Here is a 27,126-nt window from a genome sequence, read left to right as displayed (position 1 = left end):
ATGCAAATTATAAACTTTCATGATGATAAAGAACTGCAATGTCACATGAGTGTGAGGCCGACAGAGATGATAAGCAAAAACAAAAAGATGTTTTGTTAGTTTTTTGGTGTCCGAGACTCAAACTGTAAAGGCTCCGCCCTCTTCTGGAAAGGGGGCGGGGAGCAGAAACTCATTTGCATTTAAAGATACATACATGAAAACAGCTTGTTTTGCTTCCACTCAAATGGGGGCATTTACAGCGTGGCATAATGAATGATCTGTGGGGTAATTTGTCTGAAACTTAACAGACATATTCTAGGGTCACCTGAGACTTATATTACATCTTGTAAATAGGGGCATAATAGGTCCCCTTTAAGGGATGTTGTTATGCACAACACCAAGCAGAAACCCCCTTAACCATGGTGAAATCACTGTAATGAAAGAGTCAGTTGCATTTATTAAATGCCACAAAAAGACACCAATGTGGATTGATTTTTTTTTGTTACATTTTGCCAATGCAAAACTCTCTACCACAATGTTGACATTTAAAAATAAAGCCCTAATGTGGGTGTGTTGTTAATATGCAGCCCTGAAATCGATGCAATATCATCTTTCTTCATCCCTGTGCACAGTGCTGTTCATAAAGACTGGGAATGTTATACTCAATGTCCTCGTATTACCATAGAGCGTATTGATCGTTTAATTCTCAGTAGGAGTATGCATAGAGTCATAATTCACGATCAATTAGCCTCATTCTGAAGGTTTGGCGAGTCACAGCGAGTGATAACTGGTGTGAAGGACATTTATCAAGAGTTTTGGGAGACTACTGTTTCACTTGGAAACAAACTTTTTGTTGATTTCAATGCATGGCAGCGTGCTCTGTGGATCCCAGAAGAAAATCTGGGAATGTGGACGTTTCTGGATTCAGTTACACGACTCTCTCCTGCCCAGAAAACTACTACTGCCAGAGCAGCAAAGCCTCGAGCATTGTCTTCCCCTCGACTCTGCACTGGAAAACTCTTGCCAGTGTTCAGAAAGCTACTTTGAAACTCAAGTTTGGCATGCTAGTACATATAGTACTTTGACATGCACAAATGCACAATTTGAATTAGTTAAGCTAGTGCATAAATATATATATATAAAATAATTTATATTTGCAATCAGAGCAGTGTTTATCTACCCTGGAAATCCAAAGTTCTCGCGAGAGCACAAGTTGAATTTGCTTAGCGAGTTTACTCTGGCAGCGAGTAATGATGCTCATTAAATATGCCCTTGTATCCGAGCTGCACCAATCACATCGGGTTATCTGATATAGGTGGGCCAGAGACGAGCTAAACAGAAGACTACAGTGCTGTGACGTCAAAGTCATTAGTAAACATTGCAAGATGGCTATGGATGAAACGGTTTGAAACGGCTTTGGCCTCTACAATGAACGAGTTAGACTTGGCTTTTTGTCTAAAAGAGGAACTGAAGACGGCGCTCGAATCGTTCCTTTGCAAGAAGGGCGTTTTTGCTGTTTTGCCGACCGGATACGGTAAGAGTCTAATCTACCAGTTAGCTCCGCTGGTGGCTAAGCGTATGGGGCTTGGTGTGATTGGTCGTAGTGTTATCCAATTGCGTGCAGTGAGATTTTCAAATGCATGCTTGGTGCCACCCCTCGAGCTGGCCGATTTTCATTAGTCGACGCCCCAGACCAGTAATCTTTCAGATTTAGGTCTGGATTTCCAGGCTAGTATTTGTCTTGTCCAGAAACAGAAACTCTTAGGAATGAAGCCTGGGATCTCACTGTTCACATAATGAGAATGAAACTGTCTAATCACGGCATACTGTCATTTATTTCATTTATATTGAATGCTACCTTGTACGTGCCACCTTCATGCGGTTCCCTGTCACACTCTGAGGGTTTCTTCAGAACTGGCCGTTCTTTAAAAGTGAAATTGCACCTATGCAAAATGAACATGTATCATTATTAAAAATTATGAAAGGATGATGGATGGATAAATTGATTTTGTTGGATTGCACTATTGCCTTCTCATGTTGTACTGTCTTGTCCTTTGGACAAAACAAGGTTTCTTAGAAGGTAGCTCAGTAGTTTTACCTCACTATATTAACATTTTCTGAATGTTCAATGCCACTAACATGGCAAATTGAGCGGTTATTTATTCCTCGAAGGCGCTCGCTGTATCAGCCCAGTAGCTTGTAAACACGGTTTTTGTTTCCAGATGGACTGATAAACACCTGTGTGCTCTTACTAACGGACAAACAATCAGATTACAGGGTGCCAGATCGAGAAAGTGAGACTGGTCACCCAACAGTGGTTCGTGCAGGTAGGTCAGCCGCGCTATAGCACTTCTACACTCCCTCCTTCTTTCGTTTCTCTGGTGTCCAATGCCTGGCTCTAGATAAAGAGGTTCTTGACTGACAGGCCGTATTTGTCATGCTGTCTGTGGGACTTCAGAGGCTGGAATGATGGGAAGGCCAGCGAAGGGCTGCAGACTCCCAGGCCTGAATCCTGCTGCACTGATAAGCTGAACCTTGGCCGCGGGCCTTCGCTGGACTCGAGTGGACTGGCTTTCTTCTTGCGTTTTGGGAGCCCAGACCGGCTCGACTCGCGACACAGAGAGGATGCTGGCGCCGGTTCTGTGTTGGTTATCAGATGAACACAGAAAGTGGACTAGACCACAGACGGATGCCTCTTGAGAGACGGGAGGCTTTCAGATGCTGCCCTGCCAATCAAACAAGAGAACCATGGAAATATGGGAGTAGATACAGTACCAGCCAATAAAATTATTTGATGCCCAAGTTCTTGTTGCCTATGTTGCTTATTTAGACATTGTGCCAAGGTTAAGCCCTCCTTTACAAAGTTAAAAGTTAACATGTATAAGCAACATATAAAAGACAGGTGAATCTCATCAAAAATGTCAAGAACATACTGTATCTGGGTTTTATTTCACCCTTAAATGAAAAAAAACAAAAAAAACAAAAACAAAACAAAAAAACAAACAAAAAAAACACATGAAATACACTAAGTAAAGTAAATTATAAACCATTCATTATGGTAGATTTTTTGAGCTACCTTCAACTTTTTTATATATATGTATATATATATATATATATGTATATATGTATATATATATATATATATATATATATATGTATATATATATATATATATATATATATATATATATATATATATATATATATATATATGTATATATATATATATATATATATATATATATATATGTATATATATATATATATATATATATATATGTATATATATATATATATATATATATATATGTATATATATATATATATATATATATAAATATATATATAAATATATATATATATATATATATATATATATATATATATATATATATATATATATATATATATATATATATTTGGGATAATAAATAAATGTAAGTTTTTTTTAAATATTGTATTTATTTAATAAATGTTATTATGATTATGATTATTATTATTATTATTTCTATTTATTTTTTTGTGAAATATGATCTGGAAACCTCCGCCATTTCCAAATTAAAATAATACAACTAATAATTAATTCCATTTGCAAATGTATCTCTTTTTAATAGAAGAGCAATAAGGATTACCTTATTTGAAAAAAATATATATATATATTTTGAGGACATAATTAGCAAAAAATCCAGGCTGCTTAGTGTTCAGCTGGATTATAAGGCTTATTCTTTCATTCGACAAGAGCAAAACCTCCATTAAAACACACAGTCTCTATTACAGAACTAATTACTTTCTGCTTTGGTGTCTTTCGGGTATCTTGGGATGTACCTTGCACATTCAGAAAGTGTGTTACTGTGAAAAACAGGCAGGTCTGAGAGTTCCTGCAGTATTCCTACAAGCCTGACAGCACACCATCATGAATTTTTCAAGCTTTTCCCACACAGGAACGAAAACAAGATATTACAAACATGGCAAAATGTTAATCTGTTTGCCGTAACCCCACGCGTCGAGGCTCGATGGAGAGGCAGGAACACGGCGATAAAAACACGACCGCTGCTAATTAAAATGAACGAGAGGAGAACAGATGGCGTCTTCACAGCTGGAAACAGCTCAATGACTTTGGGCGTCTGGAGAACTGTAGCGACGGAAACTTGTCCCTTTCACTTTGAATTCTTGTATAGCCTTTGGACTTGAAGGCATGGGAGCTTTGGCTGATGTTCATGTCTTTTTATGATGAGGGCCTCAAAAGCAGACAACACATTACTTCAATATTTACCTGTTGAGAATGTTCTCTATCCATCCATCCATCCATCCATCCATCCATCCATCCATCCATCCATCCATCCATCCATCCATCCATCCATCCATCCATCCATCCATCCATCCATCCATCCATCCATCTTATCTTTCTCATCCATCCATCCATCCACATCATTTTATCATTCGTTCTATCTATCTATCATTCTATCTACCTATCTAGATGTAATATAACAGTGGTTAGGTCATTTTTTAGCGATCTCCATCAGTCTTCTAGACATTTCGAAATGTTTAGCATTTTAAAGTGTTCTTTCTTTAATATAAATGTCACTTGGTTTGATTTTTTTTATCTAATGTAGTGACTTTCAGACATCGTAAGTGTGAGTTAAGCGTCCACTGTACATGACACATACTACAGGCCCTAAATACTGAATAAATCTCCTATTATGTTTGAGTAAATCATGGTACAAGCATACAAGCCTCCCATTTTCGATCCGTTAAAGGTCATGATACCTTAATGCATGCCTGCGTGTCTCATCATCTGACATTCATGGCTCAAATTAAATATAACACAGAGTCAAAGAGTGCATGTCTGTAAATCATTAACACAAAACACTACAGGCTATTTCCCCTGGACATTTAAAATTCCCCATTGAAATATTTATCCAAAGCTTTCATTAATAAATGTTGTCTTCATAATTGATGTGACTGAATAGGATTTGTTATTATGAAAGCCAAGACAAAACACATATAGATTTCTGGCACGAGGCATAATTCTGGACTCATTTGAAACTTCAGCAGGTCTGTGGGTGTATTTCATGAGTAAATGATGACCGTTCAGTGTTTGTAAATGGATATTCTGTTCCTTTAGGCAGAGATTGTAATAGTGTATACTGTGTTAAAAAATTCTACAATCTGTAGTGGTTTCCAGGAATGTTGCCAACACATGTATGTGTGTGTGTGTGTGTGTGTGTGTGTGTGTGTGTACAGTAGTTCAGGCAAACCCTGCGTGGGGACTAAATGTCCCCACAATAATGGCAAGTCCTTGTCCTTGTGGGGACATTGTTTGGTCCCAGTGAGAAAAACACTTATAAATCATACTAAGTGATCTTTTTTGGTAAAAATGCTGAAAGTTGTCTGGTTTAGGGCTTTGGTTAGGGGATAAAATACAGTTTTTACATGGAAATTACCCATAAAACATGGGAATCCAATGATTGTAGTTACAATTTCACAATGGCAATTTCACCGACACAAGATCTCACAGAAACTGGCCTGATCAAACGTGACACTATAGGCACAGCTTATACAGTTTGCAGCTCGAGCTGGAGCAGAGTTGGAAATTAATTATTTCTAGCAGCAAACTGGATAAAGCTAATGGATGCAGACGTTGCATGATTCTAGACTCCACTTTCGTTACATGTTTGTGGCTGCCATGCTTCAGCTATAAAAGCATGCAACATCCAGTTGGTGAAGCTTGCACGCTCTCATTGGGTATTGTGGGTATCCCGTCGGAGGAAGCCTGATCTGACTGATTTACGATTTGGGATTGGGGAGTCTCTGACTTGATCGGGACCGGTACAATAATCTAAATGACACTACACAATTGCGAAAAGCATCAGATCGGGTCATCCAGTGTTGCTTCTCAGGAAAATCTTGTTTTAACATTTTATTTTTATTTTTTTTCACTGGAAAACAATTCAAATAAGATGAATTTAAAGCCCAAGAAGTCTTTACTCCCTAATTAAAGGCGGACTCCATATTACCCATATGTTTATGAAAGTATCCTCACCCAGTAATGATCTACAGCTCATCAAGCTCATGGGGACTCAATTCCCGCCTTATGTGCTCCATTGGGTATTGGAACATCATCCAACTTGGCAGTGGCCATAAAGCAAAATGGCAGCGAGGAGGCTTTTAATTAGTGCATCTGGGGCGTTGACTTGGGACTGGGAGTTTGGCCAGGCAGTCTGTGCGGTTCTGTGCGGCCAACTCTTGATGAGACCTGAGCGCCCCACCGCGAGTCAGGACCTTCCTGTCATTTCCAGATCGCAGAACAGGTCTGCATTTTCATCCTGCCGTGCTCCCAATAGCCCATGATTTGAGGTCACATGACTCAGAAGATGCTCACTTGACCGTTTTTAAGTGCTCTTGACCAACCCACTATGATAGATGAAGCCTATAGTATACAATCCATTCCACTAAATGACTTGAAATGGTGAGGTTTAACTTAAGGGTGATGTTAAACTTTGCATGAATGTGTTTTAATATTAAGGTCCCCCTCTAGTCGATAATTGTATCCCTTAAAACTCATCTCAAAAACTGAAAAAAAATCCTGTGAAAAAAATTCTTAAATCTTAAAATAGCTTGAATGTAACTCTACACCCTTGCTTCACTTAGTATACGTGGAACCATTAACATGCAAACGAGCCCCACCTCCACTCACTCACACCAGCTCAGAGATCCACTCAGTCAACTTTACTGTAGTAATGCTGCACAATGGCAAGTGGAAATACTGGTTTAATTCAACCAAATTTTGTGGAATAAAGAATGGAAGAAGTGGAAGAGTGAATTATACAGGCTTGTCTACAAGTTGATGTATCAGAAAGGTAATGCGTTTTATGTATCGCTCTCTTCGACCTCTGAAACACAGCGGTAATTTAAATGATTAGCCTTGCTTGACTATGTTATCAAACAGCTAATAATGTGTTGCTAATGTTACATGTTCCCGTGTTCCCGTTCACCATCTCTGAGTCAGACAGCTGCCTTCTAGAAATCAGTATCCTTAGAAACGCTCTGAACAACTTAAAACGTCAGCGGAGAAAGGCATATAGCTCATCATAATATACATCATACACATAATTCACCCGCTATATTGCTAAATGTACCCAATTTTTCATATCAACAGAAACATATACCGGAATAACCTGGCTTCTCTTGAGACTCCCCAGTTAATTATATGCTAAAGACGTTGACATGATACAAGCTAGTTTGAGATGTAAGAAACATCAGCAATTTCAAACCATATGTAACCTTATCTTATCTTATCTTATCTTATCTTATCTTATCTTATCTTATCTTATCCATCCATCCATCCATCCATCCATCCATCCATCCATCCATCGAGTGCAAATTAGCTGAAACAAACACTGAAATGTCTGTTGTTTCCAAGAAAGATCAATGGTTTTGTTTCAATATTTGTCTCTTTGTGTTGGTTTGTGAATTTGCGTTGGTAGTCCACCTCTGTCTCATAAACAGACGGGCTTCCACGTAATCTGGTATGTCAGTTGTATGCATAAAACATTGGCAGTATTCAAACTCAGAATGTGAGCTGATATTCACCCTGCTGTTATTGGGGGAACATATACTGTATACGATACGCCGCCATATGAATAAGTTGTCGTGGTGTGATGGATGGAGCTCTGGTAAATTGTCTCCTATATCACTGTAAAGAGGGAGTGGTTTCATTTCGTGACCTCACATTCTCCCTGTCAGCTTCAGTGAGCGATGCTCCATGCTTTGGTTTTGCAGGGAAAGGAACAGAAATCGATGTGGCAGTGTGTGAGGGAGATGCGGAGTTGTTGAGCGTTGTGTACGTCATCGCGCTTTAATTGTGGTGTCGCCTGAGAGCAGTGCTCGAGACGGATCAAAGCTGAGGCCGGTGTGTCAGAGGCTTTTAGGTATTCACCCCATGATGCACTGCTCCACTGCTGCCTGCCTCTCTCTAATGAATATGGAGAAGACTGTGTGTTGATGCTAGCATGCGGCTAGCACAGTTGAAGCTGGGGCTGATGGACGGTGGGAAGCATCCTTCCTGCCGCTGAACCTTTCTCCGGAGGAACAATCAGCCACATGACGGACAGAATAAGAGGAACGTCACATAAATGTGTACCTTGTTTATTTGTAACATTTTTCCCATCAATAAATCCATCCATCCTTCCTAAAATTAGAATACCATTGATATCATAATGACTGATATCATATATATATATATATATATATATATATATATATATATATATAAACTAATAATAATAATAATAATTGTATTTATTTATTTTTGAAAACAATCAGCAGGTCTGATTTATTTATCTATCTATCTATCTATCTATCTATCTATCTATCTATCTATCTATCTATCTATCTATCTATCTATCTATCTATCTATCTATCTATCTATCTATCTATCTATCTATCTATCTATCTATCTATCTATCTATCTATCTATCTATCTATCTATCTATCTATCTATCTATCAAACCTGACAGACCCCTATATTATAATATATTTAAAATGACTGCAATTAATTGGCATATCTCATAAATGTGTTGTTCTGATGTCACTTAATCAAAATTGATTTTTCTGAATCCCTTTCCAGGGGTCTGTCAGGTTTGCACGTTTTGTCCCATAAATCTCCATTAAACACAGCAGTAATGCGTCGCATCTGCACATCCTTGTGTTTTCTGTTGATGGCGTGAGGAGCGGAGGACGCTGCAGATGTCTGCGGTCTGATTACAATGGAGAAACTCATCAATCATCACTCACCAAATCCACAGCAAGGACCAATAGCCGGCCATCGGTCATTTCGCTGACACTAACACTGCCGCCCCATTTATTATCATCAGCCGAGCGGCAGGCTGCATTCTTTAACAACTTATTTTGATGTCCAGACATTGTGAAATATTGTTATGAATGACGTCTTGGTGGGTACAGGCTTCATAAGATGCGTATTTTCGGCACTATTAGCCGGAAACAAATTGCATTTTTATTTTTGCTCTTGCTATGCTATGGCTATGCGACTTGCATAGCCAGACTTTTTACTACAAGCATAAATGGACGGGCTATATTACCTGGAGAGAGCTTCCCCATTCATTTCAATGACAGATGTTCATGCTACCATCTTTGCTGTTGCATCTTTAAATCTGAAACTGCATAGTCGGAGAGCAAAATGAATAGAGATCTTATTTTCTTGCACTGAATCCAGTGGCATCAGAAGCATCACTTGTTGAATGAATTGTTCACCCAAAACTGGAAATTCTGTCATGTTTTATTCACCGTCAGGCCAGTGCATTCACACACATCCAAATATATCTCCCCAAGACGTGTCACGCCAGGTTCGATGTCAACGACTCCATTGCTTCTTGTTATTGACGTCAAACCTGCCACGATACACCACATTTGAATGCATGCAAATGCAAATGAGATGTGTGCATCTTGCTGTTTTTGTGTGCAGTTTGCATGGGGATGTCCATGTTTGTATGACACGTACGCCTTTTCCATGTTTTTTTCTTCACCAAACCCTCATCCAAAACTCACTGAATTCCTTCTCCACATCGGCCCACAAGGCTTTTGGTCATTATCGGATCAGTTCTCATGTGCCGTAAACATCTATTCAGAGCGTGGAATAAATAACAAACTCTGTCCCCAAAGACCGCCCGTCCTGCTCTTATATCTACACGCGATGGCATCTGCAACAAGAGGAACGAAATCTGCATAATTGGCAAGCGTTGAATACACACAATTGTCATCTCTTCTTCAGGTAATGAATCACTGGTTGCACACAAACAACAACAACAACAAAACCGAGTCTTAACACTTTGGCAACCTCCAGCAGATTGTGTCTTTACTTCTAATGAGTCTGTAAGTGATATCACACCATTCCAGCGAGCAATTAGTGAGCAGAGAGTCACACTTTCACTGAGGCATGGGGCATCTGGGTATTTCCAGTGGCTTCTTTGAAATATTGCACTGCAGGGAATGGCACAACTTTTTGGAAGTTTGTGTCATAAAACTCAGCAAATGAACTTTGGCAGAGCTTTTACTCGGAGTCTTTTTTAACTCGCTTAACCATAGGTTTTGTGAGACAGATTTTCTGGTTTGATTTGATTAGAAGTTCTCAACAATTCATTTGACCATATTTCTTTTATTTACATACATATTTTAACAAATTATTCCATCATTGAATACAGTGTAACTTGAATAATATTGATATGCTATTATAGTGTTTATATATATGAAGAGTTCAGATGCAAAAGCCTATAAGTGCCATCTGAAATTTTCTTCTAGAATGATCATTTTTATCAAGCTTGTATATTTAAGTGATATTACTTAAGTTAAATATGCAAGCTTGATAAAAATGATCATTCTAGAAGAATCAATCACCAGATATAGATTCTGTGAAGGATTCATCAGAGTAACTCGTTGGTGATTTGGTGGTTTTTGAACGATTTATTAAAAGAACCAGCTAATAAGTATATCTGTTCATAACCAGACTCATCTGGTTGAGCTGTTTCTGATTCACTAAAGAGAACCAATTTAATCAGTTCTGAAGTTTAGTCATTTGTGAGTTGGATTACATCATCTGTGCTGTATGTTTCTGATGTACTTAAAAAGAGCCAGTGAGTCAAACTACACTGATCGGGCTGTATGTTATTGCATGCAGCCTGTGATGATAAACTTGTATCTTCCTCTTTATTGACTTCCCTGGATTGTATTTTTAGGCATTCCTCAAAAACGAAATGCACACGGATCAGTAGCACATGATGTGCAGTCTGTGATATCTTGGTAATAAACTGGATGTGTTGGGACCGAGTCTCATCATATCTGCACCCACGCACACGCTGACGCCCATGAGGAAACACTACATAATGAGCCACATATCGGGTGTCACACTAATTTAATTTGAGTGAATTGAGGCTGTTTGCGGGAGACCTAAATCCAGCGACGACCGTCAGAAGCTCAGTTTGTCTCACAAGCGGCTGCTTTCTCTCCGACACGTCATCGTTCTCCATCTGAGATGCTGAATCTGATGCCACAGTCTGTTTATTACACTTTGGACTGCTATTTTGAGGGCTGTGATATCAGATGCTTAATGTTCGAAGTGCATCTTTCAGATGTTCAGTTGTTTTGTTGTCAGGTGGCGCACTGCTGTATGCAAAGAGCTCAAATTTCATTTGAAGTGCAACTTTTGCCTTGCAGATTTCGTTATTAACGATGTTATGATGTTTAAAAAATGAGATTTAGACTCATATAGCCTCATATTTACAGTGTTTGGTTTTACAACAACAGAATTGGAGCATTTAGATCAGGATTGAGGGCCGATTATGTGCAAGGTTTGTTTTGCAAAACTCAGACAGTGCAGAATCAGTATTAATATATCCAATAATCATTTAGTGGAGACATGTATTGCTCTTTTTTTTTCTTTTTTTTTCAGTTTATTTTGTCAATGTTGCAAAAAAGTAAAAACGTAGGAAAATGCAGTGTGTTGTTCTGGCATAGTTGTTCCACTGCTGTAATACACAAGCTATAACATGCATCACAATACATTTAAGATTTTTATTTTATTTTATTTTATTTTATTTTATTTTATTTTATTTTATTTTATTTTATTTTATTTTATTATTTTATTTTATTTTATTATTTTGTTTTATATATTTTAAATAAATGGACATGTTGCATTTATTTATTTATGCATTTTTATTTATTCTTTTATTTTTATTCATGCAATTAATTTTTTTATTCATGCAATTATTTATGCCTCTATCTGGCAAGCATGACAGAACTCATTCAGCAAATGTAATCGTTCCACATGTCATGTCTTTGACACTCCTTGTCTATAGCAAACGTATAGTGAGAATATGGTAAATGTTTGGGTGATTTGTCTTTGTGTCCATATTTTTGATTTCTGAATATCATATTTTTCATGTATTTATTTTTGTACAAGTGTTCTTGTAAGTTGAACTAGATGTGATGTTTTCTAAAGAATATGTCAGTGAGTTCTACACCTGCAATGCACATTGCTAAGGTAGTTGTGAGCGGTTGCTTGCCCAAGATTTTCTGCTCTTTATACATGACTCAGGTCGCTCTTCAGTGTAATTCAATGAGACTTTTTCATCTTTCCTGATTGCCTAGTAACACAATAATACAGCTCTTCTCAACAAGCCGCATGATTTGAGGTGTCGTTTCCCCATTCAGCACTAAGTCTGAGTAAAAGCATAGTGCTTATCACCTTAGCAAGCACCACTAATTATTAGTTTGTGAAGAGACGTTAGATGAATGAACATCATCTTCAATCTGCCGTGCCAAAACAGAGAACTTCTACTAGTGCCCTTCGTAAGTCGAATCTTTATAAACCACTTCTTCGCAGCATGTCACTGAAGTGAGAAAATGCTGAATGACTGCCAGCTGAGCTCTTTTTAAAGTTTCCTCTTGATTTTATGTTTTAACGGAGTCTCTAGAAATGAAACAGGATAAAATATGATCACCTGTACACACTTGCCTGGCACAAATTATTACAGGACAAGGTGAGGAAGGCAGTCTTTAGTATTTAAATGATATTTTTCATGTTGCAGTATTACGGGTTGAACCGTAGAAAGGTCACTCTGAAGATTCATATTAATTATTCATCCTAATTATGGCTGAATGGACTCGGGCCTAATTTCAGCGTATCTCTCACTGATGGGTGGAATGGAGAAAAGTCATTGGGAATGGTATAAATGGGCTTAAAAGGCGCAATAAAGCAGGAGAAGGTGACGCAAACTATTGAAATAAATCTGTTCAAGCAGCATTATTCTCGCATAATCAAATGTACGGAAATGAACATCATTTCAGATTCGTGGATTATGTTTCCTGGCAGCATAAAGCTTATTGGACCTTTTTTTGAAGGAGCAAATGTATGAAAAAGTAATTTAGCCCGCTGTGATGTGGTAAGGTGGAGAATTATTATTTAATATTTCTAGTGATATGATAAAGACTAGTTATTACTGCAGAGATAATTAATTCAACTACAAGATGTAGATCAGAGCTATTCACTTGTCCTCATATATTAAGATTTGCTCCCCTGATGAATAATTTAATTATCTCTTAAATAGCTCATCGAATTTCAAGTTTTTTTTTTTTTTTTTTTTTTTTTTTGGTAGAATGCAAAAAACAAAACAAAAACATTCCTTTCTGTCGTTTTAAGGCCATTTAATGGTTTTCCATGTGAAAATACACTGCATAATGCAATATATAACAGATGTCATATGCACTTTTATGATATTTTGCTTTGTCCTTTTTGTCTTCCAAAATAAATAACAGCATATCATACTGTATACAGGCATACAGTCCATGCAGAAGTTTATGTAACCGTGATGTTTTTCATTGTATGTTCACTATATTTCTACATGTTTCTCACAGTGGTTTCTGTCGCTCGGACTGCTAATATGTTTCTTTGCACATTTGCATGTTTAGTAAATAACTCGAGGTGTGATTAATGTGGGTAGTTTGTTTAAGACCAATCCATACTCCTCAGCTGTTGCTATGGTGATGCACAAGCGAATCACATGCTGGATCGACAGGAGAGGAGTTGGACAGGCTTGTTTATGATGCTGTATTAAAAAAAAAAAAAAAACAGTTCAGTTTGTGGTTTCATATCATTGCCAGTAATTAATATGGGTAATAATCACATTGAGCTATGATGAACGTAATGTTGGCACCATCTGAATCGTCTCCCCGAGGTTGAAATGATCAAGCAGCGTGAGTTTGAGTTCACAGCTCTGCATGGCAGAAACACTCACAGACGAGGCAGAACTGCTAGAGGAAATACACATTCTGATGTTTCTTGGAAAAATTTCCTACATTTGGTAATGACAGATAAGCTTAAAAAGTGATATGTTGTAAAATCATCTATCTATCTATCTATCTATCTATCTATCTATCTATCTATCTATCTATCTATCTATCTATCTATCTATCTATCTATCTATCTATCTATCTATCTATCTATCTATCTATCTATCTATCTATCCATGTCTATTGTTCTATCGTTATATCTATCGTTCGATCATTCATGTTTGTTCGTTCTATCCATCTATCATTCTTTCCATCCATCCATCCGTCCGTCCGTCCGTCCATCCATCCATCCGTCCATCCGTCTGTCTACCTGTCTGTTGTTCTATCGTTATATCTATCGTTCTATCATTCGTATGTTTGTTCGTTCTATCCATCTATCATTCTTTCTGTCCATCCATCCCTCCGTCCGTCCATCCATCCGTCCGTCTGTCTGTCTATTGTTCTATCGTTATATCTATCTTTCTATCATTCGTGTGTTTGTTCGTTCTATCCATCTATCATTCCTTCTATCCATCCATCCATCCATCCATCCGTCCGTCTGTCCGTCCATCCATCCATCCATCCATCCATCCATCCGTCTGTCTACCTGCCTATTGTTCTATCGTTATATCTATCGTTCTATCATTTGTATGTTTGTTCGTTCTATCCATCTATCATTCTTTCTGTCCGTCCGTCCGTCTATTGTTCTATCGTTATATCTATCTTTTTATCATTCGTATGTTTGTTCGTATGTTTGTTCGTTCTATCATCTATCATTCTTTCTGTCCACCCATCCATCCGTCCGTCCGTCCGTCCGTCCGTCCATCCATCCATCCATCCATCCATCCGTCCATCCGCCTGTCTACCTGTCTGTTGTTCTATCGTTATATCTATCGTTATTTCATTCGTAAGTTTGTTCGTTCTATCCATCTATCATTCTTTCTGTCCATCCGTCCATCCATCCATCCATCCATCCATCCATCCATCCATCCATCCATCCATCCATCCATCCATCCATCCATCCATCCATCCATCCATCCATCCATCCATCCATCCATCCATCCATCCACTCTACCCAATTGTTACGAAATCAAACCAACGGTTGGGTTTGTCCATATTTGACCTAAACATGGGTTGAAACAACCATTGAATTAGATAAATATATATATATTTATCTAATTCAATGATATTGAGACATTGAGATGAGATTAAGATGTTAATTGTGCACTAAGTACTTTGTATACTGTATAAGTATCTATTCGTACTATATTTATATGGTGCATTTCATGATGGCTGGAGGTAGAGAGCATTAAATGGGTCAGCACTGTCGAGACCTCTACATCAGGATATTTCAGAGAGTTGATGTGTAACACCATTGATTCTCATTGGGCTTGGACAGCTCGAAAACAAACCTCTTAGAGCACCTGCTGGACGGGCCATTTTTAAGCCAAATATTGAAATATAGATTGACAGAGAGAGAATGCACTAGAAAGTATCATTTCAGCAAGAAATACATAAACAAGCCCATAAGCGGCCCACAGAAGACACCTTTCTAATCTCAGAGCTTTGACAGACATTTGTATTCATGCTGGCTGAAATCCACGACCTGTGTTTGTTTTCAGGACATTCCTGTTAAGAGCAACAAGCCCTTTCACCGTCAATCACTCTAATAGGTGACTGTTTCTGATGTGCGGATCGATAACCACAGTCTCTGCAATTTACGTAGAGCATCGTCCTTCAGCAACCGCAGTCCCGGCGACCTCCGTCGGGTTTTACTGCCCACAGACACTGGGAGATGAACAAAGACGTTTTATGAGGTTATTACAGCGAGTAGCGCCACAGGGTTAGTTGTGGTTTAAAGTGGAGCGTGAATCGCAGAGCATCCCTGTGATGAATTATACATAGACAGCTGGAGTGAGATGAATTTTCCTGTGCAGTGTGAAGCCACATGTTCTAATGGATTCAGCGGTGGTGTAGAATTAGACATTTTGAAATATACAGTGATACAACCACAGAATGTTTTATAGAGGGCGTCAAAACTATAGTCAGTATTTACAATTGCACTCCAAATTTTTTTTTATTTCATTTATTCATTTATAAAAAAAAAAAAAAATTTTTATTTTATTATATAATACTTTTTTTTAGGTATTTCTCAACCAAATATATTATATGCATGTATCATATAATATACTGAAAATTCTTTTGTTTCTTTTTTTTTTTATTTTATTTTTTTAGATAGTACCATGATGATACCATGGCACTGGCAGGGCATTTCTTAACATTACAAAGATCCCGTTTGTGATTTTTCTTTCTTATGGGATTGTATATGAGTAGGGAACGAGACATTTTATATCAAAGTCCCATGGTATTACCATCAGATACCCTCACTGAGCTCTAGTACCGTCACTTTACTGTGTTTGTAAGACTAGTATGCATTATCAATGGTAATATAGGCTGTTTTATACTGGTTAGAACTAGTTATTTTGCTAGTATAACTATGATTGTTCTAAGGAAGTTTCCTAGTTAGGCAGGGGAGGATACCAGCATTGAACTGCAAGGTTTTCTGATGACCAGTCATCCATCAAAGTAAGCATTATTTTGTCTTATTATTTCCATTCAGAATATTGCATGCTATTAATAATATTAATATTAATAATTGCTGCTAATAATCATTTCACCAGGTTTTAGTTATCGCGGCATTTCAACCGTCAGATTATAATACTCACAAAGCTTAAACAACAGAGAGCTGATGTGATTGCATGTGACATGGAGGTAATGGCCTTTCAAATTATTTTCCCCACTCTCAATTAGCCTGTGTGAGGCTCAATTAATTATGCTCAGCTTACCTACGTCTGCGGTTTCAGCCTTTCCTCACAGTTAATGTGACCCACGTAGACGCTTCACACAACTCTGTGGTGCTTAAACAGCTGAGAAATAGCCTTTATGGACCGATATGACTCTTTTCTGACATAATTCAGTGAACCCAGGGTGGGAAAGCAATGGAGTTTGGTGGCCTGTTTAAATTGGAGGTAGGTAAAAAATGTGCAGGTTTTTGAATGTCAGATTATATTATAAATTGATCAAATATATATGTATTTAGAATATAATATAATACACCTGTTTTTTTTTAGCAATATTCTTTTTAAACCCTACTCAGAGATTCTCCATTTACTCTCCATTACTCTCCATTGAATCTTGTTTCTGATTTAGAGAATCAGGAGAGACACTGAAGAGATCTTTAAGTCGATATAGTGATATGGCTCTCAAATTAAAAAAAATGTGCCAAAGCTGCAGGTTTATGAAAGTCCGTGACATCAAATGTCTCATAAGCAAATAAAATTGACCTTAAAATTGATAACTGATAATATTTGATTTTGCGAGCAGCGTTGGAGGTGGAAAACATGAGAGCGGTGTGTGAAACACTGTAAACGATCGTCGCTGTTGGTAGTTGTTCACTTGCATTGTTTATTCTTTTCAGTTTAGCAGATGTAGGAGATGTTTTTCTCACACCTGCAAAGTTAGCAGTAGCGTTCCCATTTTAACATCATCTTTTGTGCATCAGGGAAAGCCTTTGTGCTCCACATGTGTCTCTGAATGGATCGCAGTGTGATTTTCTCTGTAATAATGTGGCTGCATGGCTTGATACCTCAACCTTGATCATCTGAAGGTGTTTGAGGTGACCTCAGGGTTGTTAATGCTGAAACCAACATGTAGTTGAATGGATTAAATCATCGAGGCTGCAAAGAGGCCTTATGAAAGTTTTAGCATGGCCGTTGTGTGCTTTGACTTGGTGCATGTGAGTTTTTGTTTCAGCTGAGAGCATTTTCATATTTCAGTCATTCATTTCGTCTGCATTTTTCATGCAACAGAAGTGTTCATTGCCAGGAGAGATAAAAAGACTGGCAGACCGGGAATGGTAATATTACACAGAACATAAAGTAAATCTGAATGTAGAAGCTGATGCATAATTCAACCTTCTACCATCATTCATTATTTTCCCCTTAAAGATGTAGGTCATTTGAGTAAAATGCATTAAAATATTCACTGCTTTTCATTCCTGCGCAGGGAGTGGCTAGCTGAATAAATAAAAACCTGCTGAATGATGGGACATATTTTAATAATAATGTCACTACATCTTCCTGCACATCATTTTCAAGCTGAACAGAGGAATCCTAGTTTTGCAAAGAAAATTGTCAAAAATAAAATAAAAGGTTATATATGGAACCCTAGAGATTCTGCAGGTGCTTCATTTATAGAATATTTTAAGGGTCCCAACATGGGATCATTTTATGTATTTAGTTTTAAGTAGTTAATTTTGTTTAATAAACAGCTCATAAACATACTTTATCACTAGAAAAAAATTGATATAACAATTAAACATGAAATTATGCAATAATTTAAGACTTTTCTCCTAATATAGAATGTTTTTGGCATAAAGGGTTCTTTAAAATTGAGTCAAGAACCCTAGAGTTCTATATAGAACCCCATTGAATCTTCTGAACTCGCAGCCCCATCAACGCAAAAAAATGCATACAGTAGATCTGCACGATTCTGGATTAATTGAGAATCATATTTTGTTTTTAAATAGCAATCACAATTCTACTGATTCTGAACTGACAACTAAACAAAATAACATGTAATTTACCAGGGGTTCTTACAAAATGTTAATTGCTGCAGTCTAATTAAAAATATTACATTAATTTGAATGATTTTTTAAACAAAAATCTGTGTAAATGAATGATTCAGTGACTCACTCGGAAAGAAAGAATTCACTTTCATTTACTGGATGACTCAGCGTTTTTGAATGAATCTCTTGAACGAATGATTCAATGACAAATACATTTTTTAAGTCACTAGTCGCCACTTACTGGCGATACATTCTTTATTTGAAGCGTCAAGTTACTTTCAAAGGATGATTTGCTCTATTATGACCGCTACCACAGACATCACTGTTTATCCAATCTATAAACTTTCATCCCAAGTACTTCTGTGATTGTTTGAATTATTGTAACACATACATAATGATACTGTGTGGTTGAAAAGACTGTTTGAGAAGCTGTTTCATACATGACAACTGTTCTCTCTGGCTCTCTGAATGTTCACTGTGATAATACTTGACAAAGGTTTAATAAACATTGACAAATCATTGTAATGTAGGTCTAAAATCGCGATCTTTTGACCATTAATCATGTATCTCTAGCATGTTTCTGCTGTAAATCTCTGCAGCAGTCATTCAGGAACGTGCCATCAGGTACATTACGAACATGGTGACCGTGTGTCTCTTAGAACAATTACTTTTAACTGACTCCATCTCGATCTGGACTCGTCCTTGACTCCCTTTTTATAAGAATAAAGGAGCATCTGCGGCACACAGAAACGCTTGGGGCCTATTATTACTTAAATAAATGAAGGGGTAATCATGGGTCAGTCGACTGCAGCGAAAGTAGAGTGAGAAACTGGGGACTCGCTGTTGTAATGAGAACAGTACGTATACTTACATGATTTCTTTGTCTTTGTAAGTGATGTTGGCCATGCATATATGCTGTCTGTGATCTCAATAGCATACATACAGTACTACCTCTTACTATTAATGCAGGCTGTGCACAGTTTGCAGATTTTACGTTTGCATACTGGGATGAAAAGTGCACTGTATCCCACAACGCAATGCACCCAAATGTTGGGTTTCGAAATCACAATTTCTTTACTCAATATTTGATTGGACTGTGTTAGTGTTCCTTTCCCAGTAGTCCATTGAATTATTCTAAGGCTTTGCCACTAGCGAAGACGGTACAGGGTGTTGTGTGTACATCCATCTTTATACCTGTGTGTGTGTGTGTGTGTATGTGGGCGCGTTAAAGACCCTTCAGGTCTGTTTATTATCTCTCTCATTGCTTATCTCTAATGAGCTCTTAAAAAGCCAATTGAAGATGAACATGTCCACTCTAACGTGACTCTGATAAGATCAAGAGATACGTTTTCATAAAGAGGCAACAGCAGAGGCCGAGCAATTAGTCCAAATGGAAAGTTTCCAGAAAGAAGCAGATGCACGCTGATACAAGCTGGTCCTCAGATGCCCTTTTTTCTTTGCATTTGGAAAACACAAATAGGTAGTAGTTTTTATCTTTAAATGTGAGAAAGCCATCTGTCCAAATCTCTCGTGTCACTGCGTTTGTTCCTCACGATTTAACAGCACTGATTAAACAAGCGTTCGAGGACGTCCACAACAATGGAAGAGTGTAATTAGAGCTTCCGTTTGTGATCCAGACATGAGGGATTGTGCAAATCAGACGTCTTGTGGAGGAGAGGTGTGCTCGTGCTTTCAAGTGTTTTGAAAACATTATCCATATAAAAGCTTCATTTAAAGACAAAGCAATATGAAATAATGTGCTTGCGATGTGTGATGCAGCTGCTGTCAGATCTAATACAGTTGACTGCTTCATCTGTCAACAGAAGTTTCTTTGTGAACTCTCCATTACACTGTGCCTCGCTGACGAAATAAAATGCTCCGAACAAATGTATAATTCTCTGACGTGATCCGGGGCGCCATTAAAATGAACCATCCACTTGTTTCTGACACTGGGATCCTTGTGAAGTCTGAACGGAGACGCAGACCAGCTGTTTAAACTGGATGAACGTTCTTTCACTTTTCCATTTGTCCCGTTGTCGACAGACTCAAGTTCGTGGAGTCTGTCAGAAACTGAACACACATCTGTATACTGTATAAGTGTAGACAGTAGGGCTGTAATCTCCCAGTCGATAAGTCGATTATTTGGTCGATACGTTCTGGCTCGACCACAATTCTGATTTTTTGCCGCGTTCATTTCATCAGGTGGAAAGCACTAATTGCTAATGGGGGTGTTTTCAGAGCACCCCTGTTTCACAGGTAACAGTCTGTCTTCAGAACACCCCCCTTGTTTTCACTTCTTTTGGATTAACCCAACCCACTGGAGAAGAGAGACAGATTGAAGAAAGTAGGAATATTATTTATTTAATTGTGAGAGCGTTTAATTCATAGTCAGTCAGTCCTCTTCTACCATGTCAACAAAGACATCGGCAGTGTGGCAGGATTTTTTTAAAAGTTAATAGTCTATTCGTGTCTGAAATGATACTGTCTGTAAGTTATTATAATACATATGACAAAAACAATTGTCTAAATTATGTTGCATATTCCTCAAAAGTTCTTGTGATGATATCACTAGTTGATAACATAGTACTATTTTCGGAAATCATAGGCTCTGATATTGCGCAGGTGCACGTGATGCAAAGCTGTCAGAGCCGACAGACTCGTGTGTCAGACTCATTTCAGTGCAAAATAATTAGGTCAAAAATGATTTAATATACTGCAAATAACCTACTAGTTTTTTATGTTTATTTATAATTAATTTAGGCGGACAACAAGGCTACCAAGTAATTAATTTAACGTTTTTTTTTTCCCTAACGTGATTTTTAGTCAAAAATTTCAGGACTTCAGTCGACCAAGATTTTCTTTGGTTGATTACAGCACTAGTAGACAGCGTCAGTGATTATAATGGGTTTTTGACGTGGCGTTCACATCCATTGTAGACAGATGTCAGCTGTTAATGGACTGAATGCCAGTGGGCGGGGCCTATGTTGCGATGATGTATTACTATTGGTTGATTCTTGTTCTGGAGGCAGTCATATGCAAATGTATTCATCAGTTTGACATCACAGATCCCTCAATATCAAAACGAGCTGTTTTTTTTGGAGCTTGATTGAATAAATGCTTTGTTTATAACGAAGGGGACATTTTAAGCTCTTAAACTTCAAGGTCGTTTTAATGGTACAAAGACCTCTTATATGTCAAAAGATCAAGGCAGTTTTGATTTCTCATGTCATGACACCTTTAATACTTTTATTCAGCAAGGATGCATTACATTGATCAAAAGTGAGAGTAAAGACATTTATAATGTCACAAGTTTTCTTTTCTTTCTATTCATCAAAGAATCCTGAAACAATTCTGTTTCCACAAAAGTATTAAACTGTTTTCAACATTGATAATAATCATAAATGTTTCTTGAGCAGCAAATCATCATATTAGAATGATTTCTGAAGGATCATGTGACACTGAAGACTGGAGTAATGATGCTGAACATTCAGCTTTGATCACAGGAATAAATTACATTTAAAACATGTTCATCCTGAAAATCTGTCATTTGAAATGTTAATACATTTTTTAAAACACTGTATTTTTGATTAAAAAACAAACATTGAAAACTCTTTCCAACCCCAAAACTTTTGAACGGTAGCATAAATCTGAATATAAATTGAAATCTTCTTTTGAATAATAATTATGCAAATTATTGTATAAAAACATACTGTTTCAGTAGCTTTTAATTGTTTCAGTTGTTTCTCATATGACAATGAGATTAAATTAAAAAAGGTTGTGGATTTGATTTCCACTAAACAAATATTGAATAACATAATGGTTAAACTTGGAAGAAAGTCTCTGCCAAATGCATAAAGGTAAATGGAGAAGAAATTGAGACTTTTTTTAAGTTTCTGCTTCTCAGATGCAATAATGACCCAAGTGCAGATCTCTCTCAAGGCTGCAATCAAAAGTCAATATCAATATGATCTCATCAAAACTGCTATCAGAATTAATTTTATATATATATATATATATATACTCCTCCTGTATGACAACTATAGACTCATTTCAGGAGAAACATCTGACACACAGTCTTCGCTCTCTCCTAAACACTGAATGAAAGAGCGTCTGGTGTCGGGTTGAGGTTACAGTCGTGTTTGTGCTGGAGAGATAGACAGCGCTGTGAGGGCTGAAGGGTGAAGATTGTGTATTTGCATGATTTACTCCATTGTAATTATCTGAAGGGTAAAGCGGCTTTTCCGGCACTGAGTAATGAATATGTTGTTTTACATCATCAGCAGCCTCCATCAGCGTGATGAGAAGGTAATTACTATTATTTTGTCGGGTGTTTTTCAAAAGGGCCAATATAAGCAGCGTCTAGATCAATCTACTTAATGAAACATTTGATTATATAAACAGATGACCCGAGGATACAACAAATTAGCCTTTACAAATGGCAGAGTTTTCAATTTGATACTAAAAAGTAAGAGCTTCCAAACAAACTACATACACCTGGAAACTATTGCTTAGATTGCTCATTTAAAGAGACGGTTCACTTAAAATGAATACAAGTTTTTTTTGTTTTTAAAGAACTTAAGGAAGGAGGAAGAAAGATAGGCCTACTTTTGTTCATTCAATTGAATTGCATTACAAGATTTCAGAGAAGAAAGCAATTCAATCAGGTTTTATAAATGATTGCTATTGAACTGTTCCTTTAATGTGAGTAGTTGGAGATTTTCATGGAAGAAGTCACATTAAAATCATTCTCAGAATCCAAATGTCCTCCGTTTGAGGACAAACAATCAGCAAGAGTCTGTTAAAAATAATCAGCACCTCGTGTCATGAGCGCTTGAACTGCAGGAGTGTTGAAAGACAAGCCGGCCTGTATCCGTCTGAGCGCTTCCATAAATCTTTGCCCGCGGCTGATAAGTTTAAAGCAAGACGTTCATTTGAGGACCATATGGTGGACTGGCAGTATTTCAGAAGCTGCTGTCTGCATCACATAATTTGATATCCACTCCATTTGAGAGCAAGGTGAGAAAATGTTCTTGGGAGAGTCCCACTGGCATAACACCCTCTCAAGCCGTCTTTTTGTTTTGTAATTTGAAACATGGACTGAGAAGAATTTTTATCTTTACATGAAAAATGTGTTAAATCCTTTATTAATATTTAATAAATTAATAATAATAGTAATTACATGTTTTAATAATTGAATTAATAATTTAAAAATGTAATTATACTTTTGTTTTGTTTTTATATATAATAATGATCATTATTATTAATATTATTATTATTGCCATCATTGTAGTATTAATTATTATTTTGTATAACATGTATAAACATAAACATATTTATTATTATTATTAATAATAATAATATCTCTTTGTAACGCTGATCCAAAGAAGACGAAGATGATTAGGAAATAAAACAGTATGTATTAAATAACTCAGAATAGGCTGGCGAATGACAATCGAAACAATAGCAAACATTGAACACAGGGAATGGAGGAATTTAAGAACTGATACAAACAAGGAAGTGAACAACACACAGCTGTGATGATAATCAGTGTCCATAGAAACGCATGATGGTGGGAAAACAGTAGAAAAAACGAACTAAATGTCCACGAAAACGAAAATAAGATGAAAACAGCATCTAAACAGAACAGAACTGTGGCACTCTTTCATTATAAATACTTTTTGTTTTGTATTTGAAACATGGACTGTGCAAGGATGTTCAGAATATATTTTTGTACACTTGGTACAAATGTGGTAAATATTAAATGAACAATATAATACTGATAATAATGATAGTACTTTTATAACATATACCTATTATGTGAGTTATATAAATATATTTGTACCACAATATCTAAATGAATCTATATTTATTTTGATGTATTTTTCTCTCTTTCTCAGAATTCTTTCTGGAGTTGCTGGACAACTCGGAAAAGTCGCTGAACGACATGTTTGTGCGCACATATGGCAAACTGTACACACACAACTCTGAGATGTTCGAGGACCTGTTCTCCGAGCTCAAGCGCTACTACACCGGTGGAAACGTGAACCTTGAGGAAGTTCTGAATGACTTCTGGTCGAGACTTCTGGAGCGCATGTTTCAGCTGCTGAACTCTCAGTACACCTTCACTGACGACTATCTGGAGTGTATCAGCAAATACACAGACCAGTTAAAACCCTTTGGAGATGTTCCACGCAAGCTCAAGGCCCAGGTCACCAAGGCCTTTATTGCGGCTCGCTCGTTCGTTCAGGGACTCATGGTGGGTCGGGAAGTGGCCAACAGAGTGGCGAAGGTAAGGCATCTATTTTTACACAAGTCTTCCTGGTCTTACTCAGCTTTCACTGGACGTCTAGACGGGTCAGTGGCCTTCAGCGTCTGTCCATGAAATAGAGCCCACTGCGCAAGAGATCTAGATAAATCACCAGTGAACCAGAGAGTTGTGTTTAGCTATTATATTATATTATATTATATTATATTATATTATATTATATTATATTATATTATATTATATTATATTATATTATATTATATTATATTATATTACATTATATTATATTATATTATATTATATTACATTATATTATATTATATTATATTATATTATATTATATTATATTATATTATTAATATATATATATATATATATATATATATATATATATATATATATATATATATATATATATATATACACATATATACATTATATATATATATATATATATATATATATATATATATATATATATATATATATATATATATATATATATATATATATATACATTTTATTTATTATATTATATTAGTATAAAAATGATCACAAATATTATTTATTATTAATTGGAAATTGTTTGATAAATAAATTATATATATATATATAAATTATTATTATTTTTTTTTGGTTATTTATTATATTATATTATATACAATTGTATAATAATTATTGTTATACAAGTGCATATAATACATTTTAGATATATATACGTATATGTAACCATAACGTAAACCATAAGCATATGCATATTTTTTAAAAGCCATTTATTAGTATGTATTTTTCTAAAGGCCACTAGGTTACATGTTTCCATCTGTGCTAATGCATCTTAACAGCACAGAAGCCGTGTATGATCTTTGATGTGACAGCTGCACACTGGACAGGTTATGACTTCAGCGATGAGCCGAGATGCCCTGCGGAGCGAGGGACTCTTTCTGAAGGGAAGATAAAAGCGTGTGGCCTCGCAGCAACAGCGGGCATCTCTCAGACCCCTCTTTGATAGCTCGTCTCAATCACATTTTACACTGGATGTTGATGCTGTTTAATGGCTTACTGGATGATTATAAGAATTATTGACAGATTTCCAACTGAAAAAGCCCAGAGAATGTAGTGAGGCAGCCAGGCCTGGTCTGTTCGGAGTGCTTTTGCTTAGATAATAGTTAAGCTGCTTTTGTGTTTGTGTCATCTGTGATGCCAAAGGTAATAAGAAAGTGGCTGTTGTTTTTATGCATCATACTGCCCTTTGTGATCTCATCACATCTGGCTCATAGGTTGAGGGTTGGGCAATACACACTCTAAAAATGCTGGGTTGTTTTAACCCAACTTTTGGTCAAATATGACAAACCCAATACGTTGGGTTAAACATGTAATGTAAAAATTTAACCCAACGGCTGGGTTTGTCCATATTTGACCCAAAGTTGGGTTAAAACAATCAAGCATTTTTCATAGTGTAGCAAATTATGAATTGTTTGTGAAAGTCTGTGTTATATATCTGAGACTAGATATATTTAGTAGAACTCCGTAGAATTTGGAACCACATACTGGGCATTCAGGTCCACATAAATATGTTTGAATCTGTGCTTTTGTCACTTTGTCAGAGTTCACATGCGTCTGATTGAAAGCCTGTGCTGGATTATTCTTAGCCAATCAGGCTGTATTGTCTGTAATGGCAGCTCTGGCCAATCGAGAGCAGCAGAAAGAGCCTCAAATATATATTTGTTTGGTAATGACGTATAATTGTCATTAGGAGAAGTGTTATTGAGGAATGCTTCAACGTTGCTTGAGACTTGAGATACTTGAAACAAACAGTCTATAATTACTCTGTTGGACTCTTCCAAATAGTTGTAACAAAATGTATTATAGCTAAAGTTAAGTTGCAACAAAATTGCACTAATCCTCTAATTTAATTATAAGTGTTTTAGGAGTGTACGAGGAGCGTACGATATGTACACGAGGAGTGTATACTGTATATGCAAAACTATTGATGCGATTGATTTTTTCCTAAGAATAAACCCCTAAGATTTAAACTTATATTTTCTCAGATATCTCAAACTCTGCAGTTTGTTGAGGACAGATGTGCTGATACTTTTCTAAGGGATTAAACTTAACACCCTAGCAACCACATAGCAACACTCTTGCAAGTCTTGCTTTATGGCACCACTCACTCAAATATTGTTTATTGATTTTTAATCTTAATTGATATTGATATACACATGCATACACACACACACACACACACACGTATATATATATATATGTGTGTGTGTGTGTGTGTGTGTGTGTGTGTGTATATATATATATATATATATATATATATAAACTGCTTTTGTAATTCAATAATTAATCAATATCAATTAAGATTAAAATTCTCTCTCTCTCTCTCTCTCTCTCTCTCTCTCTCTCTCTC

The 27,126-nt window shown here is 36.6% G+C and overlaps 1 protein-coding gene across 2 annotated transcripts in view; it reads left to right on the top strand.

The window, feature by feature from the left end:
• gpc6a (glypican 6a) overlaps positions 1-27,126 on the top strand; it is a 189,093-nt gene that overhangs the window by 76,946 nt on the left and 85,021 nt on the right. For both annotated transcript variants that reach the window (XM_079864064.1, XM_079864063.1), the window contains exon 3: positions 24,346-24,737. In XM_079864064.1, the coding sequence (XP_079720190.1) occupies positions 24,346-24,737 (392 nt within the window). The remainder of the gene's footprint in view (positions 1-24,345; positions 24,738-27,126) is intronic.

Source organism: Squalius cephalus (genome assembly GCF_949319135.1).
Source record: "Squalius cephalus genome assembly, chromosome: 2".
NCBI classification, from domain to species: Eukaryota; Metazoa; Chordata; class Actinopteri; order Cypriniformes; family Leuciscidae; genus Squalius; species Squalius cephalus.
Note: the sequence above shows the minus strand (reverse complement) of the source record. Positions and strands in the feature narration are given on the sequence as shown.